General features: G+C 36.1%; 1 protein-coding gene across 3 annotated transcripts in view; it reads right to left on the bottom strand.

Annotated features, from left to right (window-relative positions):
• The window catches only part of PRKN (parkin RBR E3 ubiquitin protein ligase), a 682323-nt gene that overhangs the window by 438694 nt on the left and 220223 nt on the right, over nucleotides 1-23406 (bottom strand). For all 3 annotated transcript variants that reach the window (XM_086877979.1, XM_086877978.1, XM_086877980.1), the window contains one exon: nucleotides 4062-4180. In XM_086877979.1, coding sequence (XP_086734105.1) covers nucleotides 4062-4180 — 119 coding nt within the window. The remainder of the gene's footprint in view (nucleotides 1-4061; nucleotides 4181-23406) is intronic.

The raw sequence follows: 23406 nt of genomic DNA, 5'->3' as shown, positions 1-23406 counted from the left end.
GGAGCTAGGTCTGAATGTAACTATCCATGTCTGAAAAGATCTGACATAATGATGTGAACACTTGCAAAGTATAGAGGAGCTATGACAAACTCCTTTGCTGCTTGTGATGGATGTTATACTGAAAACTCAGCGCTAACTAGCAAGGATACAAGAAGGAGAATGACCAGGTAGTGATGAGAAATGGCCTCACCATAGCACCTGTGACTGAATAGGAAGGCACAAAGTCTATTTGTCACACTTCAATCCAGACTCTTACTCTGGCTGAATTCTGAATTCTGAGATACCAAATCAAATGTTCCTGGTTTTTGTTGTTTTTTTGTTTTGTTTTTTTTTTTTACCAGGAGTACACACAGAGTCAGATACATTGGAAAAGTGTGAGTTTTTCACAGCCTGGTGCACATCAGTTCTCAGAATCTGGCCTTCCATTCGCAGATACACATTTTCCTTTTCACTAGAGAACTAACACAGTGAATGTTAACACTGTTACAGCTCTAAAAGGACGACTGAAAATGTGACTTCTATAATCAGACCTTTTTTGTGAGTTGTTGTTTGTTCGTTTATTTTGAGTTTTCTGTTCCTTTGTTGTTTGGTTTGTTGTTGGGATTTTTTGTGGGGTTTTTTGTTTGTTTTTGTTTTGTTTCGGGTTTTTTGTTTTGTTTTGTTTTTCTGGAAAGAGAAATATACGAATTATTTGAATCATGGCTTCTAAAATTTTCAAGCTATATGAAAAAATTACAGGTAGGCCTGTAGGTGGCCTACACGAGACTCCCACACACCAATCATTACAGATATCTCTTGTGCTTGATTAAATAGAGAAACAAGGGAGATAAGATATTTTTACAGTGACTTTTTCTTATAATTAAATTAACCTGCATACCTCTCCCATAAAGCATTAGGTCATGAAATTTTTGTAAAATGCCAGGTAAGTGCCAACTGTAAAATGACAAATTTAATATTTAGATGGATGTCCCCTGTAAAAATAAAAACAGTGGGCTCTTTAATTTCATAGAAATATTGTATCATAAATCTAATCTGAGCATCATATATTAAAATAATGGTATGCAAATAGGCATGAATGCTAAATACAGTTTTAGAATAAGACTACTTGAATAAGTAATATTTTAAATGCCAGTCAACACACCATGAAAAAAGAAAGCTCAATTTAATTAGGTGGTCATTTGTAGCTTAGGTAGTCAAAAGATTAGCATGTAGAGTAAGTGAAGGCTGCACAAAGCTTTGTGCAGGTTTTACACAGGTATTTGCTTTCATCTCAATAAAAGATTTAATGTAACAAATGTTGGCTTACAGAGTTCTTTGGTGCTCATGGCACAAAAGATCTTCTCAAGAAACTTGCTGTGTTGCCATGTAAAGGTCAGGAACAGTTTACCAAGACTGGGGGGAAAAAAGAGATCTAAAAAAAAAAAAAGTGGCTTTGCTGACAGATCTGTAGTATAGTGGTACAGACAAGTCTTTTTAATAATTTATCTCAACTTTATTTTGAGTAATTTCTCTATAAAAGAAGAATAACTGTAGTGCCAGTAGACAGGATATCTATCAGCAATCAGTGAGTGGTACAGCCCAATGGGATTAGAGGGGAAAGACAGAGGGTTTGGGGTAATACACTAACTTTTTTTAATCTTTTCAGCAGACTTTACCTACTGCATTGAAGAAGGCAGGGCAAATACAGCTCACTTGCTGAGAGCCACACTTTTGCCTGGCCTTAACACAGAGTGGTCTCTATACAGTAAGAAATAAGTCTTAGTACGTATTAGAAGCCACTCCAACTTGAACTATTTTCTGTCTCCTTGGAAAGTGGACCAGAAAAGAAGGTGGGGCAGGCACATGCAAAATATGCACCTACTCTTTAGAGCCACAGGACTGAGATAGATGCTGTGTGTTTATAAAACAGACTGTTGCATACCACATTCATGACATTAAGAGAGCCCATTTTGCAACCACTGCACTTTGGCAGCCCTTAGGACTGCCAGCCCAAACTGCAGGAACAGCAGTTCACTGTTTCTAACTCCTGTGCTCTGCTTCAGTTCGAGAGGAAAAGAATGATAACAGATTTTCTTTGTTTTGGAGAGAAGGTAACAAGAATCTCAAGTGCAAATTATTTTCACAGGCAAGCATTATTTGAAAACTAAAATGGAATAAAATTATCATTTTAAACTCTCCAGAAGATATCTTCCTTTCCTCTTTTGTACTTTTATGCTGAAGTACCTTATCAAATCTTCTGAAAGCTGGGATTTTTTGAATCAACCTTGAAAATTGGAACAGCTTCCACTACAAGTTTCCAGCTACTTCATTTTCATATGTACTGTAAAATATGCTAATAGAAAGAAAAAACAGCTGTAATCTGCTCATTCAATTGAATTTATCAGACTGCATATATTTATCGTGTCATTGAACTCATATTTGCCAAAAGAATGTAGGCCCACATACATATCAGGCAATCAGAAGTTATTTATAGGTATACTGTACTGAAACTTCTTGTACTAGCATTTCCACCATGAAGTTATGAAGAATTCCTGGGAGACAATACAGGGCTGATGTTTTTTGGGGTTTTAAGTCTCCAAACGAAAGAACAGTGTAGATACTGTAAAAGCTAAAATATTTGGAAATGTATGTAGGTTTAGTTAATACAAGGAATGCAATGATCCCAAATCAAACAGCACAGATGTGAAAATCATAATTTCCAAGAGTGGACATGCTGAAGGAAGCCATTGAGTCTAGCAAAGAACTCATATTGTGTGATGTCAATGGAATCCATCAGATTCAGACTCATCTAATGATAAAAATAATGCCTTTCAGCAGCACTGACTTCATGTATACAAGCTGAATACAACATTGTCTCTGTTTTTATCCATTGGACATGTACATTAATCGTGTCTTCTGTCTTGATTTATATGTGATTCAAGCCTATCCAATATTTAAACACAAATTTTGAGAGAAGAGGAATCCCCTTAGATGTGTTCATCTGGAACACCATGAAATTAAACACTTTGAAGCCTCTGAAATAAATCAGAGATAGTTGGTTAATTCAGGAATAGCATACAAAGCTTGAGGGGCATAGTGACAGTGGCTTTTTGAATTAGATGTGTATAATCATGGTATGGTTTATTCTTTTCAAGGAGAATGTAGAACCTGGGTTTTTAATTGCTATTTTTTTTACAGTGCTATTACATGTAAAGACATTGAAGCACTGTGCTTCATTGAGAACACAAAGCTGAAACTTTAAACCACAGCAAAAGACAAATTTCAACATTTCAACATGGGCTGAATATGAAAGTTCCATGTAACCAACCTATAGCGTGGTATGCCTCAGTCTTCTTCAAAATCTAAGCCTCTCCCATAACAAACCTGGTTGACAAACACTGATTTAGAGAGAGAGGAAGGACTATCATTCAACAGTAACATAACCAGTGAAATTTAGCAGTACTCAGACAGAAGAAAAACCCTTCAAAACTTTACGCTACTGCACATTCAACTCACTCCCCAACATTCTTATTTTAGGGTGCAAATCAAGCTTGAGAGATCTCTTACAAGTTTCTGTCCAAGAACAATAACTTTTCATTGATTTTACATGCTGCAACAGGGCTGGAGGGATTAATAAGAATATGAATCCCGATAACACATCTGTTCAAAAATTTCTAGCCTTTGCCCATAATGGCCACAACCTAGATCTGAATTCAGGTCTTAACAACAGCTTCAAGCTTTGAATAAAAATCTATCATCCCACCTTTTTAGCACATATGCAGTTGTATAGATTGTGCATACAAACAGGTTAATCATTAGTCATTAAAATAAAGAGCTAAATATGTCTTTCAAGCACTGGAGCTCTTGTTTGCTCGGTGTTACTTGTGTATGCTCCCAATAATGGAAATAAGTGAGTGAAATTTTCAACATCCTTTGAATTACTCTTCTCAGCAAGAAACAGCAAGAAAAAAAAAAAAAAGTAGGACTACATATATACATAGCCATATGTATGCAAATAGAAAAGACTAGATATGTCATCTCCATATATCCCAAAACCTTGAAACAAATCCAAAAATGCTTACCCTTGCCAACGTCAGGGTTCCTTGTTTACACACACTGCAGCGGACCCTCAGTTTTCCAGGCTTCACAGCTTGGCAGAAATTTTTGCAAAAAACATAAAAACTGTTGTAACTTGCTGCACCTGTCAAGGGGAAAAACAAACAAACAGAAAAACACTTTTGATGTATACTGAAAATCAGCAGCAAACTGTCATGAAAGACTTCTGTTTGACTCAATAAGTTAAAATCATTTTAAGTTCTGAAGAAAGCTTTGCAATCATCTTTTCTTGCCTGGTCTAGCTCCTAACACCTTTCAGTAACTCCTGCTTCTTGATCAATAAGTACAGGTGAACTACACTATAACTCCTTGAAAATGCATTCAGAGCTGACCACTGATGAGCACCAACTGAAATCCTTGGCAAGTGATGTATGAGATTAATTTCCCCAGCCCTCCATAATTTACACCTCACTTCTAGTCTAAAATTGTCTAGCTGCAATTTTTATAAGGTCAAATTGCATGCAAATTTCTTTAGATGGAGTTTAAAAGATGAGTTTGACTGATATCACAAAAAGAAAACAAATATTTAATTTAGTAAATTTACTTCTATTCATGGAAGACTGGAAGCCAGTTCTTTATTCTTGCTGGCAGCCTTATAACCTAGCAAAGTTTGCAAACTGCTGCCAAGATATTAGGCCAAGTAAATTTTCAAGGAAAATGAAATGAAACGCATTCTGTTCTGTGAAGCTATGGAACAGAATGTGATATGCAGAGAATTGTGAAAGCCCAGGGCCATGCTAATGAATTTGATTTCACAGGCAATGCTGATCACTGTTTTGAGTAAAGCACTTTTTAGAATAGCTATGGCTATCTTGTACAAAATGTTGGAATATTCCTGGTATGGTTTTAGTCTAGACTGGGCAACTCCAAGTTCAGAGACTCAAGCTTATCATCAGAAGTTGAAATGAGATCAGAATAGAGTTTCAAACAAAAATTTCTCAATATCAAGAGGAGATTTGACCCATTAACAGTGGTGAACTTCAGAATCAGTAGCAATCCCTTTGAGATGAAAAGGTTTTCACTGTCTTTCTCCCTGTTCTCTTATTTCTCCCTGCATACATCAGCAATATATTGAACCCTAGCACATTGCCACAGTAAATATGACCTGGAATAATATTTTTAAACATGGCTGACCTCCTTTATTTTTACATGTCCCTCACACAGTAAAGGGTCAGACCCCTGTTCTGCCAATGCAAAATGCCAATCAATTACATTTTATACCTATTCATGCTGTCCTGATTTAAGCGTGCTCGAATATATTACATATGTAACTCAAAAATCATTTCAGTTTCCAAAGCTCAACCTCAGAGAACTGTGTCATCCAAAAAATCGTTTTTTTCTAAGAAAAAGTACGCAGATGTCTACAAAGAAGATGTACATTGTTGAAAGAAATTTTGTAACACTTTTTCAATTCTTCAGAAACATTAGCTACATAAGAATACATCAGTGATGTATCCAAAACTTATTTTAGTCAACTGATCTATCAAGTGTTTTCACTATGCTTCCTTGGAAAGTACTAACCACCATGGCAGAACATGAAGTATTACAGAATTTAATTGGAAATCAGTTTTTTGTGGAAAATGACACACACCCATACATTTACACAAGCAGTTTTCATATGAATAATTGCAACTCAAAAGGCTGAGAGTACACTTCTCAAATCAGTCTGAAACACAGTTCTGGGATTAAAATAGTTAAATTAAAGGAAAAAAGGCTTATGCTGAACTATTTAATATATGATACAATGTTGTGAAACTTAATATGAAGTTTTGGACATCTGGATATCTATTCACTAGTATTTTGCTGGAGGCTCTGATTACTGAAACTGAGAGCATGACTGGATTAGACTTGGTTTAATCTAAAATCCACATCAAAAATCTAAACTGTGGTATTGCATATAAGAAGGAGGACACTTGCAAGTGACTTAATTTTACTTTTGGCAGTTTGTCTATGCAGGATCAGCAGATCAATCAATAAGAGTAAAGGTCAGTGCCTTTAGCACAATTCAGAGGTTATGCTCCATGACTTAAGAAAGCAAGAATGCTATTGCTAGTAGAGGTCCACAATAAACAAGTTGATTTCATCCACTTATTTCTGACTTGGTCTCAACAGCAGGAAGTGAAACCAGAGTCCATTATCTATTCTCTTATCACCAGTCCTCTTCCATTGCTCCAATTTCGTATGTGGGCTGTCTAATGGGACTACTGAAACTGCTGGTTCAATTCACATTCATCCTGAGTAATTCTGTGGTGCCAGTGCTCACTGTCTAGTTCAGTCCTATATTCCAAACTGATTCCTGGCATGACTCTAATGAAACCCTTCCAGTTAAACAGAACCATCTTATTGAGTACATGAGCCCTTACAACATAAAATAATTTCTTAATTGGCTCATGCCTTTCCTGATCCAGTCGTCTACTCCCTGCTGTCTTGTGTCCCTGTCTCACATTTTATGCCAAGGATTAAAATTTATTTCAAGGATTAAAACACTTGAGGCAGGAATCATGCTCTCTGTCTGCTTTGTGTTCTAAGCTCATTCCATCTGGACCCAAAGATAAAATTATTTTATTGATAATAGTCTGCAAAATATTCACAGGATAGTATGGCATAAATCAGCGTGACTGAATACTGCAGTAAAAAATAGTAGTCATAGGAGAGGCCTAAAATGAGACATATTGCTGATTTACTGTAGAGGATAAATCTTATGCATTAGCTTGATATTTGCTCTGTGCAAAAATAGACTACATTAACTCAATATTCATTTTTCTTAGCACTTTCAATTTTGTTTTCAGTTTTCATGAATATAAAAAGTCCCCCCAAACACATTCCCTGTGCACAAATTTAAAACAGAAGAAACAAATTTATAATATAATGGGTTGGAGCAGTTAAGCAGCACAGATCTATTCAGAGACACAGAATAACTTCAGAAATATCTGCTATAGCAAGGAAGCTGGAAAGGCACAACATGACAAGAAAAATGCACTGATTTTAGAAGGAATGTGTTAAATGGAGATTTTCAGCAACCCATTCACCATTTTACGCAGATGTGAGGATCACATTCTCCCAAAGTGCAGTTGCATCATTAGGTGCATGTCCTGAGCAACATTACCAGGCAAAACAAAGACTTAATTAAAAATGAAAATGCTGCAAGTCAGCTTGCAGTACAACATTGATGGCCAGAATTAAGCTCTTTACTGCCTTGTTCGTGTCACTGACTATACTAGCATGGCCCATGGCTGCGACTGCACCCGCTTGGACCCTTCTTCAAAGAGAAACCGAAAGACACAGGAACAAGGAAACCTGTCCTATGCACTAGCTCTGACACATCAATATTTTAAAAAAATGTAATTATGGTACAGTGCCAGTAACCACTAAAATTACTGCAGAACCAACCATATAAGTAAATGTATGAGGCACACACCTTTTGGGTGTATAACTTTAAAAGCTAATGAAAATTCAGAAAACAATCTCTAGTTCGCAGTTTTCACTTCCAAGTATTATCATATAAACCACTTATTACATGCTAGTCTTAGGAAAATGCTTGATGGTTTTCTCTATGGAGTTCATAAATTAAGTTGTCTTTACTGGCCAAAAAAAATATAAAGAAGTAGGATGGTATGAATACAAGAAGCCTCTCATTGATCATCTGTGTCAGGATGTGTCCTGTCACCCCAATGAGACACGTTCTCTCTCTTTTCTACCTCTTCAAAGCTAATTTCATCACAAATATCACATCACAAAAAGAAGTCTTAAAACTGTTTTCTCCCTTCAGTATTTTATATAAAAAGGGGAAGTAGCTTTCTCTGATGTGTATCCCAGTGTTTTATACTCTCTCCCCATTTAGTTTTTTAAGCTCCTTAGGACCTGAATTACTTACTTATTTCTGTGTTGTTAATGATGACCATGCTGTGGGAGCTTTTGAACATGTTAGTGATAGCTCAGACCAATTATTTTGATATGCATGACTAGTTAACGAGAAAACATTAGTTGTAATGACTATAGACTTGATCCTGAAATCTCTAATCAGTCAAAACACCCATTATCATCTCTATGACTGTTTAAGTGAATAAAATCTAAATAGGGATATTAGTAGCAAACCTACTGTTTTCATTTGAACTGCATTTTCATATAGATTATACTGATTACTGAGTTTTTCCCATAATCACCTATATAAAACAGAACACAGCTACAGGAAATCATTCAACAGATTGAAAACTACATAAAGTTAGCATTGTTTCAGATTCCATTTTATTTACATTTAGACTAGTTGTAATTTGTAAAATGTAGACTGACTGTCAGAGACCTCAGACTATTTTAGCAATTTGCACCCACATAATGAAAAATACTCAGTTAGAAGAGAAAGTTAGAAAAGTATTCTTCCAACTATGTTCACTTTAAGGACTTTCTTTGATTCAACACAGAAGGAGGAAAAACATCTGAAATAGAAACCCAGAAGGCTCAAACTAGTGAAAATTTCGACAAAATGCTAAGTTTAAAAAAAAAAAAATGCGTAGGTTTCACTTCTGGACCCAAAAAAAATAGAAATTACTTATAAGATGTCATTCACTTTACAAAAATACAACTGGTATGTTCTGTCTTTAAACTTTTGTCCTTTAACCAATTTTCTTCGTCTGCAAAGATTTCACAGAGCACGTAGCCTTCCCCCCCAGACCCACGTATGTGGATGCACACATTTATAAACTCTTCTACCAGTGCTAGATTATTCTTTATGATGCCTATCTAATTTAGTACATGAGAATGGTATTTATTTAACAGGTAAATTAATCTAAACTGTTGTGATATGTTCTAGTGAGTAAAATTGACACTTTCATGGTTTGATTCAATTCATCCTAAAGGAGATATAAAAAAATAAACACATGTCAGATAAATTGTGTCTAAAAGGGTGTGTTTCTCTCTGCTTAGGAATTTAGAGCCACAACATGTGGTAGAAATACCTACTTTGCAAACCTCTAAAATTAGGGAAAGTAGGGAATCACCCACTTGGAGATGCCTTGCAAAATAACTCATGACTAAGAGCTTAAGAATTCTGCAGTATGGATAACAATATGAAACCTGAAAAAACTCAACAAACCAACCACAATTCTTTTACTTGAGACTCAAATAGGATTTTCAGAATGTCTATGGATCACAGATAATTAAATATGGAATACACAGCTGTTTAGAAAAAAAACAAATGGACTTAATTGTTATAAGGACTAAAAAATTAAGAAGAGTTGAAATTTGGCTGAAGAGGATGTAATGCCTAAGAGATGGAATATCAGAAGTTCCTTGACAAAGACAATGTGACAGACATCTTTTTAATTATTTTTCAGTGAAATTTTTTTTGTGAGAAAAAACAACCAGGGGACGTCTATGAATTAAAACACTGCAAAAAGCACAGGATTTGACCTATCTTAAATTACTGGAATTTAGGATATTAGTATATTTGGCTTTCTTGTCCAATCACTACAATGAAAAAAATCATCTGCTTCACTTTTCTGAGCCCCAGTATAATTTACTTTCACTTTCTATTTCACCCAAATCCTTCATTATCATGTTACCCATTTAACTTCTGTAATTACCTTTTCACTGTCCCCTTCCCTTTCCTGACCTCTGTATAAGCTTCACCCTTCTCTTACCTCTCACAATATATCTTTCTCTCCTTCACCTTGCTCTCTGATTTTCAGACAAAGGAGCAAAATTCAACATTAATGGTCATATTAACAATAAGGAGTGAAGAATTCAAGAAGAGAAAAAAAAAAATCCCCAACAATTGTGATTATTCTGCCAGACAGCAAGACATGGGAAAAAAAAACAAACCCAAAAAAAGAACAAAAAACCCCCAGAAATTTCATGAAACTGCTGAAAGCTTGGCAAATAATACATGGGAGAGAAACATGTACAACAAAGTGCTCAAGACTGAAGAGTATCAAAAGGTCTCCCACAAAAATGTACATGTGGAAACCACTATGCAGCAATCATCCCTACAAAGCTCCACTCTGAGCTGCTTTTTACATCATTGAGGTGACCTGTGGTAATGAGAACTACCTAGGCCTGGTTTATTTGCAGTTGAAGGCAGTGACTTCTGAGCTTAAGCCTAAGCATGTGAAGGGAAGATGCTCCAGAAGTCTGTGTGCGTTGCTCAGATCATGCAGTGTAGGCTTCAGTATGAGCAGCAGATCCAGTTGATCACAGTTTCAGCAAATAAACTAAGAAATGTTTAAAATTAAACCAGTGGTCATCAAGAACACTGCTTTAAGACAAGGCTGGTCCTACGTCAGGCCTGAAAAACAAGAATATACAAGACATACATCCAGACACAGCACACTTAAAAACATTGCTCAGGGATGCCACAAAGCAAAGGACCTGAGCTTAAATGCAGCTCCAGTGGGCCAGTGAGTCCACTGAGGGTGTGTAAGGTGCGAACCTCTGACAAGGCTTCCAGCAGCTCTTTCTCACACAGCTCTTTTAATAAAAGTCTAACCCAAGGTTACACAACTGCACATTTCATAACTGGCCTTTGACACAACTAGTTAAACATCCAAGGAAGGAGGGAGGTTGAAGAAGTCAAAATAATGGCTATTCCTACTGAGTTGTTTCTCTCTATTAGTTCCCTAATTACTTCCCATGTCCCAAAAAACCCCAGCTCTACTCAACTATGATTACAACTCAAGTAATTACAACTATGAAAGGCTGGAAACCAGCAGCAACATTCTTGCTGTTAGCTTTGTTACAGTCTATCACCATAATATATGATATTCTGGAAAAGTTTGTTTTTCAGAGTCCTCAGGGAATACATAATGAGGTAGCAAGGCTTATGGAAGATAATTGATTTATTCAAGGTACTAAAACTGTATCATTGGAAGTGGTCAAGGCCTTCTAGGATGGGACTTTGACCAAACTGGTCTGGTGGAAGGAGTCATTGCCCATGGAAGGGGAATGGAACTAGATGATTTCTAAGGACTTTTCCAACCCAAATAATTCTATGGTTCTATGATCAAAAAAACCTTTCTCAGCAGTTTTTTAATAGAAATTATATTGTTATTGAATGAAATGCAAAATTCTCTTGTGTTCAAATACATAGTTGAAATACAGAAACTAAAGTTCAGGAATAAATTCTTCGTTTTCTCAGCACATTCCCAAAAGAAAATTGTTCCAGGATTTGAGTATTCATCATCAGAAAACCAGAAATGAACAGCGAAGTGACAAAGTTTGCTAGTGAAATGATTTTTTTCAGGATAGTAAAAATTAAGGCCAACCAGAAAAAACACACTGAAGACTGCAGGATGCTGAGTTACTAACAGTAAAATGAAAAAAATTAATTCATTGCAGATAAATGTGAGACGATATACATAGGAAAAATAATTTTACCCAAACAGTGATGGTCTTGACTAGTTTTTATCACACAAAAACAGGATCTTGGGACTATAATAGCTAGGTCTATGAAAATGTCAGCTCAATGCTCAGTAGCAATCAAAAAAGTAAATTGAATGCTAGGAATTATTAAGAAGGGAATCAAGAAGGAAAAAACACCCAACCAAACAAAAACAAACCAAACAAAAAAAACCTACCCCAGAAAACAATGTTGGACAAAAGCTGTAAAAATCCATTATGTGCTCCATTTTCAGTAGCAGATGCAATTCTATGTTTGCTTTGCATTCATAAATTCGACAGACATATCTTTCACAGGATTGTCCATTAATGTACTAAATAACTTGTTATTGCTTTTATTCTGACATTTCAGTGTGTCACAAAATGTTGCACAATAACAGTGTACCACAGAAGTTGTCTTCTCAAATTACCTGTGATACTTTTTTTTCATTTTCAATGCCCTGCATGTCAGGCTCCTCACTCTGACACTCCCACAGAACTAGAATTTTAATAAAAATTTATTTCTCTTAGAAATCAAAGAGAGATGGAAAATGGCTCAGGAAAGATGTATGTAGATGTATGTAGGGAGTTGATACAATGTTTTTCAATACAGACAGAAAATACCACTACCAGCACTATTAAAATTGAACTATTTAGTTTCTGAAATGCACTATTTAATGACATAAGTAACTTATTATTTCAGTAAAAGTAATATTTTGAGGGAGCCCCTTAGCTGGTTTCACAAGTAAAAATATATTGACAATATTTCTCTTGAAGGCTTTTCCAAAAAAATGGCAGAGATTGAGTGAAAATGGCACTTCACTGTGCTCTGTTATCTCAACACAATGGCATGGTCATTGCATCACATTTATATAATGCAATACCAGGACTATATTGTAAAGGGTAGGAATGATTTTAAGAAAAAGGTCAGTTTAGAATTTCACATACTCTGTTCACATATGCTCTAAACTGGAGTGTTGTATATGCAGCAACACCTTTTTGCATTTAGAAACAGTTTTGAAAATACAAACCTAATTCAAGAGGTTTCTTTATCTCTTTAAACCATTGACCAAAAGGTTTTGGGAAATAGGGATACAGTTTTCCCAGACTATTAAAACCAGCCTAGGTATTTAAACAATGGGCAATAAACAGCAGATCTTTAAAGCAATTCAGTTGTGGCACGCTAAGAGCTAACTTCCCTCTGTAGAGGAAGGAAAACACAGAAGGAAAAGAAGACAAAGAGAAAGACAAAGTGCACTCTAAGCTCAGAGCTTAAACCTCAAAACTCCTTTAGCTCTGCATTGCCTAACAGAATTCCCTATCCACAGATTAGCTGAAAGGCAGCAAGATTCATCTCATTAAAGTTAAATGTGCAGAAAATGGAATCATAGTAATCCTCACTGACATGTTTACATGTACAGTCTGCTGAGCATCTACGTCTGTTATTTGACAAGAAGCATGGAAATAATAGTCTCAGACTTTGAAACAGTGATACCAACTAAACCTATCCTTGCAACTCTTACAGATGCCTCAACACATCTAAAAATTCCTCACAGCACGGTGATGTTACCTATGATCTAGTGATCCCCTTGCTATGCCAAGATGTGTAATTCTACGCAGGAAACCTTTGAGCTTCAGCTCATCCTTCAGGTCTTCCCCCAAAGGGGGAGATCCTTTGGGATGGCTCCAGCCAAATAAACCTGTTGGCTTGATCATCTTCATAAACAACAGGAAAACACAGTTTATTATCTAGAAGGAATCAAATGGCTTCTCTATCAGAATGAATTAAGCTGATATTGAAGTTTCTAAGTAGAGATATATGAGATATATGTCACTTTAACTCTTAATTACTCCATTTCCTGTTAATGCAAACCTATGATGAAGTGAGAATGCAATAATTTGTAGGCCCTGCAACCTTCCTCAGTAAGAGATATTATCATTATACATATGGTTCATTTACCAATATGTTCTTTGATTCATCAATCATTATATATTTTTATAGTATATGTACAGTGTCTTCAAATGTGACATCATTATTAAATGCTCATTTAATTTTAGAGACTAGATTGCATGGCAATTCTCTGCTCAAGAGTAATTTAAACCAAGTCCTTCTGTCATTCTTCAACCTGCCAGTTTAGGAAAGCGCCCTCTGCCCCACGTTAGCATTCCTACCACATGACCTGTAGAGCCTCCACTCCTCACCACCCTAGGTACAGCACAGAGCTTTAGCAGCTGCTTGCTACCCTACTCCCAATTAGTGTGACACCAAACCAGAGGCTGCCAGCTGAACTCTCAGTTGCTCCCTGAGGTGCCAATCAATTAAACAAATTGATTTTGTAGAAGTTAAACAGAAATGCTTAAAGACTATTTTGTACATTCAACTTGAGATGTACTTGATACCTCTTAATCTCTACAAAAGCCTGTTCCCCTCCTGCCATTTCATATAAACCTAAGGAAGCTGGTTTGTTGTCTTTCTTTCCATACAATGCTTTTCACAGTTTGACAAAGTTATGTCCTGGAAGGGTTCTCCTTTCCAGTGCTGAATTCCCAATGCACACTATAAAGTAGGAGACATTCCTGCAGACTCCAAAAAGAAAGGATTTCATCCCAATGCTCCCTAACCTCCTTCATCAGTAAGCATTTGATCTCCAGTTGATTCTCTTGAAGAATTATGATAATCTAGAAAACAATCAAGGTATTATATCTACATCTCCAGTACCTAATGCAGATTCCTGTTCTACTATGTATCTTTGCAGGAGGCAATCAACCTTGCACTTCTGCTCTATTTATAGTATATTTATAAGCCAGGGAAAGAGACTCCAGAGGGGGCTACAGGAGAATAGGGGTAGCAAAATGAAATATGAAAGAGATTGTGCAGAAAAGCAGAATGTTAGATGTTTTTAGATTTGGCAATGTTTCATGAAGATGTTTTATTTATCTACATATTGCTGGTCAAACACAGATCTTTGTGCCTGGATAGCAGATATAAAATGAGCTTGTTCACATTTACACCCCTAGATTTAGTGGACCTGAAAAATTTCTATTACAAATTAGGAGACAAAATGTTGAGGACTGATAACATCTTTGTTTGAAACAGATTTTTTTCATTTCTATCCTAAATACTTCACAATGGCTAGAGTTATAAAGAAGATATTTCTCAATATAAGTCAAATATTAGCTCAGCTATGGACCTTGTAATGTTCCAAGCAAGTTAAAAAGTACTGTGAACAGTGCTATGGGGTTTAGAAACCAGGATAAGATGATCTACAGCTATTCATCACATTTTGGGTATCAAGAGGGATTAAAATACAATATCCATAATCACTAATCTGCATCTAATCAGGAATTTAGATCTTAAACTTTCACAGCTGAAGATAGTGGAGATTTTGCCATTTATTTCATTATTATTAGAATAAACACAACATTCTTTTGAAGAGAACTAAAATTTGCTTAGGAAAAATCCCTGATAATGTTAATCATAACCTTCACCTGGCCATATCACCAGCACAGACTTAATTTAAAACAGTACTTATTTTCAATTCAGCTACTCCAAAAATAATTAGTGGAGGCTAACTAGTACAGCAGAGTTGCAGTAGAATAAGGTTTGGTTTCCAAGTGATATACCTTTAAATCAGAAACCAACTGTTGCCAATTAGAGTTTTCTTCCAGTTATATATGTTGAGTATTTATTGTGTGACAAAGCTAAAGAGCAAACTGTGGTGAACAAAAAGAGGAACTGTGGCTCCTGCTCCTTTAGTTGCTCAAGTGAACTTTTGATCATTTTGTGATTTTGATTAAACCACCTTCATAGCAAAAAGGCAATTATCCAACACTGAAAACCAGGATACTGAGGTTTACAATAAAATTCTTGACAAATTGTGCAGTGTTGCAGGAAGCTGAACATCAATGAGTACAGTATATGATGAACAGCCTCAACTTGGAGCATGATGTTCTGTTCACTCACCCTGCACCTGAAGACCCCATGTCCATATCCATATCCATATCCATATCCATATCCATATCCATATCCATATGTTTCTTTTTCTCTATTCCTGTCTTTTGACTGGTAAATGTCAAGACCCACAGAACTGACTGTTGCACCAGCAGGGCACATCATGGAAGCTTGGAAGGAGACTGATGGTGCTCAGCAACCATAGTAGCTTCAAGGACCTCTGGGGCACTTTGCTCCAGGACACAGCTGCCGCCTTTGATATTTCAACCTGTGTTTTGTTGAGTGGGAGGATAGTTAAAATACTAACATAACTACATATATCTATCTCAATCTCTACCACATGGCCTTGCATTTTGCATGGACTTGCAAAGTAGTTGCAGATACGCTATTCCAGAAATGCAGAAAACATTACGGGCAGGCAGACTGTCAAAACTTAATCTGAAGAATTCATCTGCAAATACCAGTTATGGCAGTAGTTGATTGTAACTCCTAATATATTAATAATACATAACTGAAAATATATTATAGACTCAGAGAATATGTCATGTTTTCAAGATAAGACCTAAGGCTGAATACTCACAGAGATGTCAACAGTGCAGATGGGGTTGTAAGATACAGTTTCAGGTGTATCAGTACATATAAAGATTCATATTTTTCTGAACTAGCATTCGAAAATGGTATTTTGATTGATGATTAAATAGAACTTCCAGATCCTGGATACCTCACTAAGAAAACTGTGATTCTGAGACAGTAGTTGCACAAAAAATTGGTGCCACAGCACATGCAATACAGCTATGAAATATTCTTGTTTCGCTTGCAGGCCACTGTAGCATTCTGTCTCCTATGCAAAAAGTAGATGAAATGAAAACATTTTCTTAGTTTATTTTCCTTTCAGTTTGATAATGTGATGGCTTTGACCTATCTAGGTCAAACTTTATGTCCAGTGCCAATAGATCCCATAGAATAATACCAAGATTTCAGAAATTTGTAGAAAATATTTATCAATTGCAAACAATGATAAATGTTGCTAAATATGCATCTTCTTAATAAAATCTTAATTGCTGGGCATAATGTAGGCAGTGTTGTTTCATGACAAATGTGTATAAAGAAAAAAGGTTTAAGCAAAAGGTACAATGTATCTCAGAGTAAGAGGAAAGAAACCCTCCACTGAAGGGTATTTGGAAATCCACATAAAGATGAGAGAACCTCAGTTTCTATTAGATATTCTCTAAAAGAAAGAAAGAAAGAAGCAAACAAACACAAAGACAAAAAAACACAGGCACAAAGAATTAATAAAAACAACTGAAATCCCAGTTGGCAGTCTGTGAAGAGAATTGTGAATGGACATGAAGGTCACTACCATGGCACTGCTAACAATGGTCACTCATGCAGTGCTGAAAATGTGAAATTTTCACTAAAACAAAGCTGATGTAAAATCCTAAAGACTTTTGGCACAGCACATGTAGGAGCATGAACTGACTTTAATTCTGCTTTTCTGTGAATAGGAATTAGTATTTCTGATTTAATTGTCCAATTTTCTACAATGATCATTTTCCTTTAAAAAAAACCCAAAACAACAAACAAAACTGCCCCCCTGCCAAAAAAAAAGCCCAAAACAAAACCAAAAACCTCACCACACCAAAACCAGAGAATGTCTTCCCCTTCCAGATACAATGATCTTTTTCTTTCACAGAAGTTCAAATTTAGTCACACCAAAATTATCTGCATTTATAAGGAGAAAGAAGGGTGTGTTTTGCAAAGCTGTTTTTTTACCTTCTACTATCAACAGAGTTTCTTCATCTCCTCCATGCAATTACTTTCTGTAGATCAAGCCTTTTTAATAGGTCTGTTCTCCCAATGTCCTTGCTGTGTGAGAAGAGCTCCCAATGACTTTAATGAATGTTGAGCACATGACTTGTGCACAGACTATGATTCCTGTCATTTTGGGTGCTAAGAGCTCATAACAGTGACCATATAGTGCAAGCATTATGCTGCACAGTGGCAGCAGCTACTGAGTTTTTTTTAATCAATTTTAGGCATTCTTAGAACGCCATGAGATAAAGCCCTGGAGGAACGAGGGGAACAAGAAAACTGGATAATATTCAAGGATCACTTCTGCCAAGATTAGGAGTGATGAATCCCATCACAGAGGAAGTCAGCAGGCCTTCATGGATGAATACAGAGCTCTTGGACAAACTGAAACACAAAATGGAAGCAAGGACAGGTGGCCTTGGAAGAGTACACAGAGATTGTCCAAGCAGCCAGGGATCAGGTCAGGACAGCTAAAGCCCTGAAATGTGTTCAGGAATGTCAGTGACAGAAAAAAAAGCTTATATAGGTAGGTCAGTGATAAAAAGAACACTGGGGGAAATGTGACTGCTCAAAAAAGAAACAGGAGAACCCAGGACATGGAGAAGACTGAGATACTCAGTAGCTTTTTTATCTCAATCGTTGCCAGTAAGTGTTCCAGACACACCCCCTAAGTGGCAGAAGGCAAAGGCATGGACAGGTAGAATGAAACACTCAGGTGGAGACCAGTGACAAGTGGTGTTCCTCATGGGTCACCTTTGTTGGTGACATGAACAATGGTGCAGTGCTGTGGTGCAGTCTAGACACTGGAGGAAAAGGATCCCATCCAGAAGGACCCTGACATTTCAAAGATCAGTCTACACAAACCTCATGAAATTCAACAAGGCCAAGTGCAAGGTCCTGCATGTGAGTCAGGGCAAAACCAGGCACAGTCACAGGCTGGGCATGGGTTGAGAATGGGTTGAGAACATCCCTGAGGAGAAGAACTTGGAGGCGTTGGTGGATGAGAAGATGACCTGCAGCGTGTGTTCAAAGCCCAGAAAGCCACCTCTGTCCTGGGCAGCATCAAGAGAACCATGGCCAGCAGGGCAAAGGAGGTGTGCCTCCCCCTGTACTCTCACAAGAGTTCCCCTGAAACCCCACCTAGAGTCATGTATCCACTTCTGGGCCCTCTAGCTAAAGGATGCAGATGTGCTGGAGTGGATCCAGAAGGCCAAGAAGATGATCAGAGGTCTTGAGCACCTCACTTGTAAAGACAAGCTGAGAGAGTTGGAAAGGCTCCAGGAGCCCTTATAGCAACATTCCCATACCTAAAGGGGACTACAAACAAGTTGGGGAGGGAGTTTTTGCAAGGGCATGCAGTGATAGAACAGAGGAGCATGACTTTAAAATAACAAAGGGTAGGTTTAGGTTGGATATAACAAAGAAGTTCCTTACTGTGAGGGTGGTGAGACACTGGAACAAGTTGCCTAGAGAAGTTGTGGATGCCCCATCCCTGACATGTTGGATGGGGCTTTGAGTAACCTGGTCTAGTGAAAGGTGTCCATGGCTGACGGGTTGGAACTAGATGATCTCTAAGGTTCCTCCCAACTCAAACCATTCTATGATTTTATGATTTTTACTTGTGCTTCATAATTGGGCTCTTCCTGTCAAAAAAGAATCACCCTAAAACTCTATTATCAATGTTTTTATGCATAAGAGATGTTTCCTAGGTGTTACTTTCCTATTTTTCCTAGCAGCATCAGCAATAAATTCATGTCAATGATTATTCTGGAAAACATAAAATGCATAGTTTTATTTAATCAGTAGATAACTTTTTCCACCTACAAATGTCACCTCCATGTTATATAGTATATAAAAAATATATAAAATATATATGTAAAATATATATAAAATATATATAAAATATATAAAGTGACTCACTTGCAAAATTGCCAAAGAAAGTCCATTCATGTTGTCCCCCATAAACAATCAAAATGCATTGTAAGAACACACACCCCACCCCTTGACATAGGGGAGTCAGCAATGCTACTACTGTTCAACTAACATGGAAGGGCCTTTAAAAACAATAATTAGAAACATTCATGAGAGATAATTGTGTCATGTAAAGATAAGCATTCCCGGAAGAGCTTTAGCCTCTATTAGAAAAGAGCATTTTTTACATTTTTCCTCTCAAATTAATTTCACAGACATGCAAGGTGTGATGGGAAAATGGCACCATTCTCATCAGTGTTAAAAGCATATGATATGAATGAGGTCTCTAGCATGGCACTGGCTGCAATAAATTATCAAGCGTGCGTTCTGTTTTCTGAAATGGGCTCAATTTATCATTTTATTGAAAAGGTTCCATTATGCTAATGTCTTATAAAATCACATTCTGCTGTTGCTAGAAGGTGAAGAGGGGATATCAATTTTTATATATAGAATTTGAAAGTATTGCAGCAGTGAATTGTCAAGGGTTAATAACCCTAAAAGAAGATAAAATATACATAAGAGCAAACTTCCAAGGACTTTGTAATGACAAATTTTTATAACCCTACTGGAAGTTGAATAGTTTTCTTAAGCTTATCTCTCTTAAAAGAAATGTTGACAGAATTAGTAATAGTTAATTTCTGGGCTGAAAATTCTCCCTCTTCTCCAATTAACCCTTGAATGACACTGGGGACTATTTTTTTCCAATGAAGATCAAAAGAGAAAATACCATTACCATTCTTGTCAACTTGCCCAGAAAACAAATATGAAGAAGAATCAGACAGAGGTACATGGGTGATTATTTGAAAAGGGGAATACTCCTTCTCTAAATAAAAATTCCTGTTACAAGGACATTTTTTCTTCTTTTGAATTATTGTATACAAAACAGTAATGTATTAAAAGAAGAGAACTAGATTTAGATAGGCAATATGTTTGATCTCGCATAATAGCAATTCTGTGATTTTGTGGTTTGTATCCAAAAAAATCTCCTTTTTGCTGCACATCAAAAAACAGAGTACTGTTTCAGAAACATTATCCTATTTTTAACAGGAAGTGTTTTCCTAGGGGCATGCCTTCCCTACCTTTGAACGTACTCATAGAGAATAATCCAAGAAAGTACAGCATCAAGAGGGATAATTTAATATATACTGACGTTAACAAGCAGCCAAAAGAAGGAGTTGAGTCACCATTCCTGGAGGTATTTAAAGTTCAGATTGGCAATGAGGGACATAGTTTAGTGGTGGAATTGGTAGTGATGTCTTAACCTTTGGACTTAATGACCTTAAGGTCTCTTCCAGCCTAAACAATTCCATGATTCTATGACTGCAATATATTTCAGAAATCAAAAACAAGTGGAGCTAGAGCACTTTAACCGCTGTCTCATTGGACCATGAATAAAAACCCATCTGAATCCCACAGATTCAAACATGGATCACAGTTCAACAATTTCTGTCATACAACAATTACCAGAGAGGTTGGGAACTTAAATTTTTTGAAAAATTCTCATTCAATACATAGGAAATATTTAGTGCAATTGAGTTAAATCCAATGTGTCTTTGCACTATGAAAATGTTATTGCTATAGTCTTCTATTAATACATGTGGATTTTTAGACCTGAGATGCAGATACTTAAAAGATGGTTACTTTTGAAAAACATGTCCTAACACCGTGAATATCTAGTCAGGCACAAGGTGTGAGCATTTTACATCAAGTACGTGAGCAATGTGACTACCAAAGGAACAAAGAGGTGTGTAGCTGCACACATCGTTGTCTCAGGAGGCATCCATGAGAGAAAATCTTGGAAAAAAGCACCAAAACATGCAGGAGGGACTAAAAGTGGGTAGAACGTCTCCCAGGCATGGAACACCCATGAAAGGTAGCTGGCAAAACAAAAAGCAATGGAAGCAGTGAAGAGCATAAAGGAGATTCAGAACAGGGACAGTAGCATAAAACAATCAAATAAGAAAGGAAAAATGGAGAGGAAGAAGACAAGTGCTTTCATTCCTATTTCTATTTTAAATGAAGTCCCAGGCCAATGAACTCAAATTTGTGACTACAACACATCAGTGCAATGAACATGGTATCAGGTTATGGCATTGTACAGTGACAGAAAATTTAAGATAAAAGGTCTAACAGTGAAAGTCTAACAGTTTAATGTATGTAATGAATGCAAAGTGACAGCAATTAGCAATGTGCTGGACCTAATCACTGGCAGAGAGAGAGCTGTCAATGCAGGAATTTTGTAAAAATTTGTTTTGAACTTGAAAACAGAATTGTACATACAGTAAATTTACAGTGTGTAATGAAGGCAAATGCAGCCTTGTTTCCCAGAAATTATTGGTTAAAATCAGGACTAGTACATTATTTCTGAGTTGGTATTTTATTCTGTATTTCTTAAAAAGATAAATTAATACCTTTCCTTTTCTGGGTGTAGATTGATCCTCAAATTAATATTACATTTAATATTTAAAAATTTGCAAAATAATATATTATTAAAAATCTGAATCAAATATAGGCTAAATCACAATGTGCTGCTTGATGAATTTTCATTTAAATTAAAAGTAGTTTAATTCTAAAACAAAAGTAAACTGTCAGGGCATGAAATCCAAAAATAAATAGTAACCTAACTAGTTACTAGAATATGTCTACTGAAACAATACATTGGTTGCATATTAAGTAATTTACTACTTTTTCTTGTACAGCAATATGAATCTTATTCAAATGGATGTCTGTGAAAGAAGACTCTGATAAGAATCATGTAAGCACCAGGAAATACTGCATTAATATTTCAAGAAATTTAAGAAAGGTCAGTATAAACACTGGGAATTTATTTTTAGAACAAAATTTTGATAACTCTAGAAAAAAAGGCCTAATTACTAAATGTAAACTACACAGAATACTGATTATCCTTCTCCAAACTACTGATTTACAATACCATGTATCCATGGTACATGTCATTAATTAATAAATGTTATCATTAAGCCATAAATTATTTGTATACATGACAAAGGGAAAAAAAAATCTTTATACTAATTAGTTTCCTTTGAAAAAAAATGCAGTGAAATTACATGAGAAATTTTAGGAATCCTTTTTTATCTCTTTTAAGGGAATAGTAAATTCTTAGATATTTGGATTTGTAACACAGAAAAGCAATATTAGGTCCAGGCTTCACATTTTTGCAGACAATAAAAACGTTCTTTCCATGCTGGAAGCCATTTTGAATGGATGAGTGCTCATGTTTTGATGAAATTATCAAAAAGGGATAGGAAATAGCTGCAGTTGTTCTCAGCTTAGTACTGGGTAGTGACACTCAGCCTAACACCACGTGCAAATAGGGAAGTAGATGTACACCATATCCCTGTCCAGCCTGGATCTAATTTGAGATTATAAGGTCTATTAAACTGTGAAGCGATTTTACAGTACTTCAGGAGTTTAGACTACTCATTTACTTCAAACAAATTTGACAAAAAAAATTTTATCCTTTTAGACTTTTTGAGTAGAAGAGTGATCATAAAGTATAATATCAATTACAGGTCACAGAAATTTTTAACACACAGTCATCAGAATACTATTCAAAAACTATTTGTACAATGTCAGCAATTTCCATGATTACATTAATATCGGTTTTATTGTTCATCAGGGATTGCCTCAGATGTAGGCACAGATCTGACTGTCACACCCTAAATTGTGGCTTTCCCTTACAAGTGTTTTTTCCAGTCTCTTTCATGGAATCAGATTCTTACATGGAATAGGCACCAGTTCATCACTTCGTGCATCGCTAACAATACTGAGGTGTTGGTAATGACAGTTTCATCTGCCTTAACTGATACTTGCATTATTTGGAAAGACAAGAGGTTTTAACATATATTAAGTTTTGGCAGAGCATTTCCTAACAAGATGGAAAACAATCAATCCCTCTTTTTGCTAGAATTTACAGCTTGGTACACCTAAGTCAGTATATACCAGTACTTTATTAACTCTTCTGTGAACAGAAGAACATGGAATAATAAAGAAACAGAGGTGCCTTGCATGCAAGCATTTGTAACAGTCTACCTAAAGAACACCACGATTTTTTTTTTTTTTGGAACTGACCAGATGAACACTTATTTAAAAACTGAAAATAAAATAACCTAAATGATGACCACATCTACTTGATTCAGACAGAATAATAAACCAGCTGATAATGGATTCACCTGGGAATTACATAAGTA

Source organism: Cyanistes caeruleus, chromosome 2 (assembly GCF_971803275.1).
Source record: "Cyanistes caeruleus chromosome 2, bCyaCae1.hap1.1, whole genome shotgun sequence".
Classification (NCBI taxonomy): Eukaryota; Metazoa; Chordata; class Aves; order Passeriformes; family Paridae; genus Cyanistes; species Cyanistes caeruleus.
Note: the sequence above shows the minus strand (reverse complement) of the source record. Positions and strands in the feature narration are given on the sequence as shown.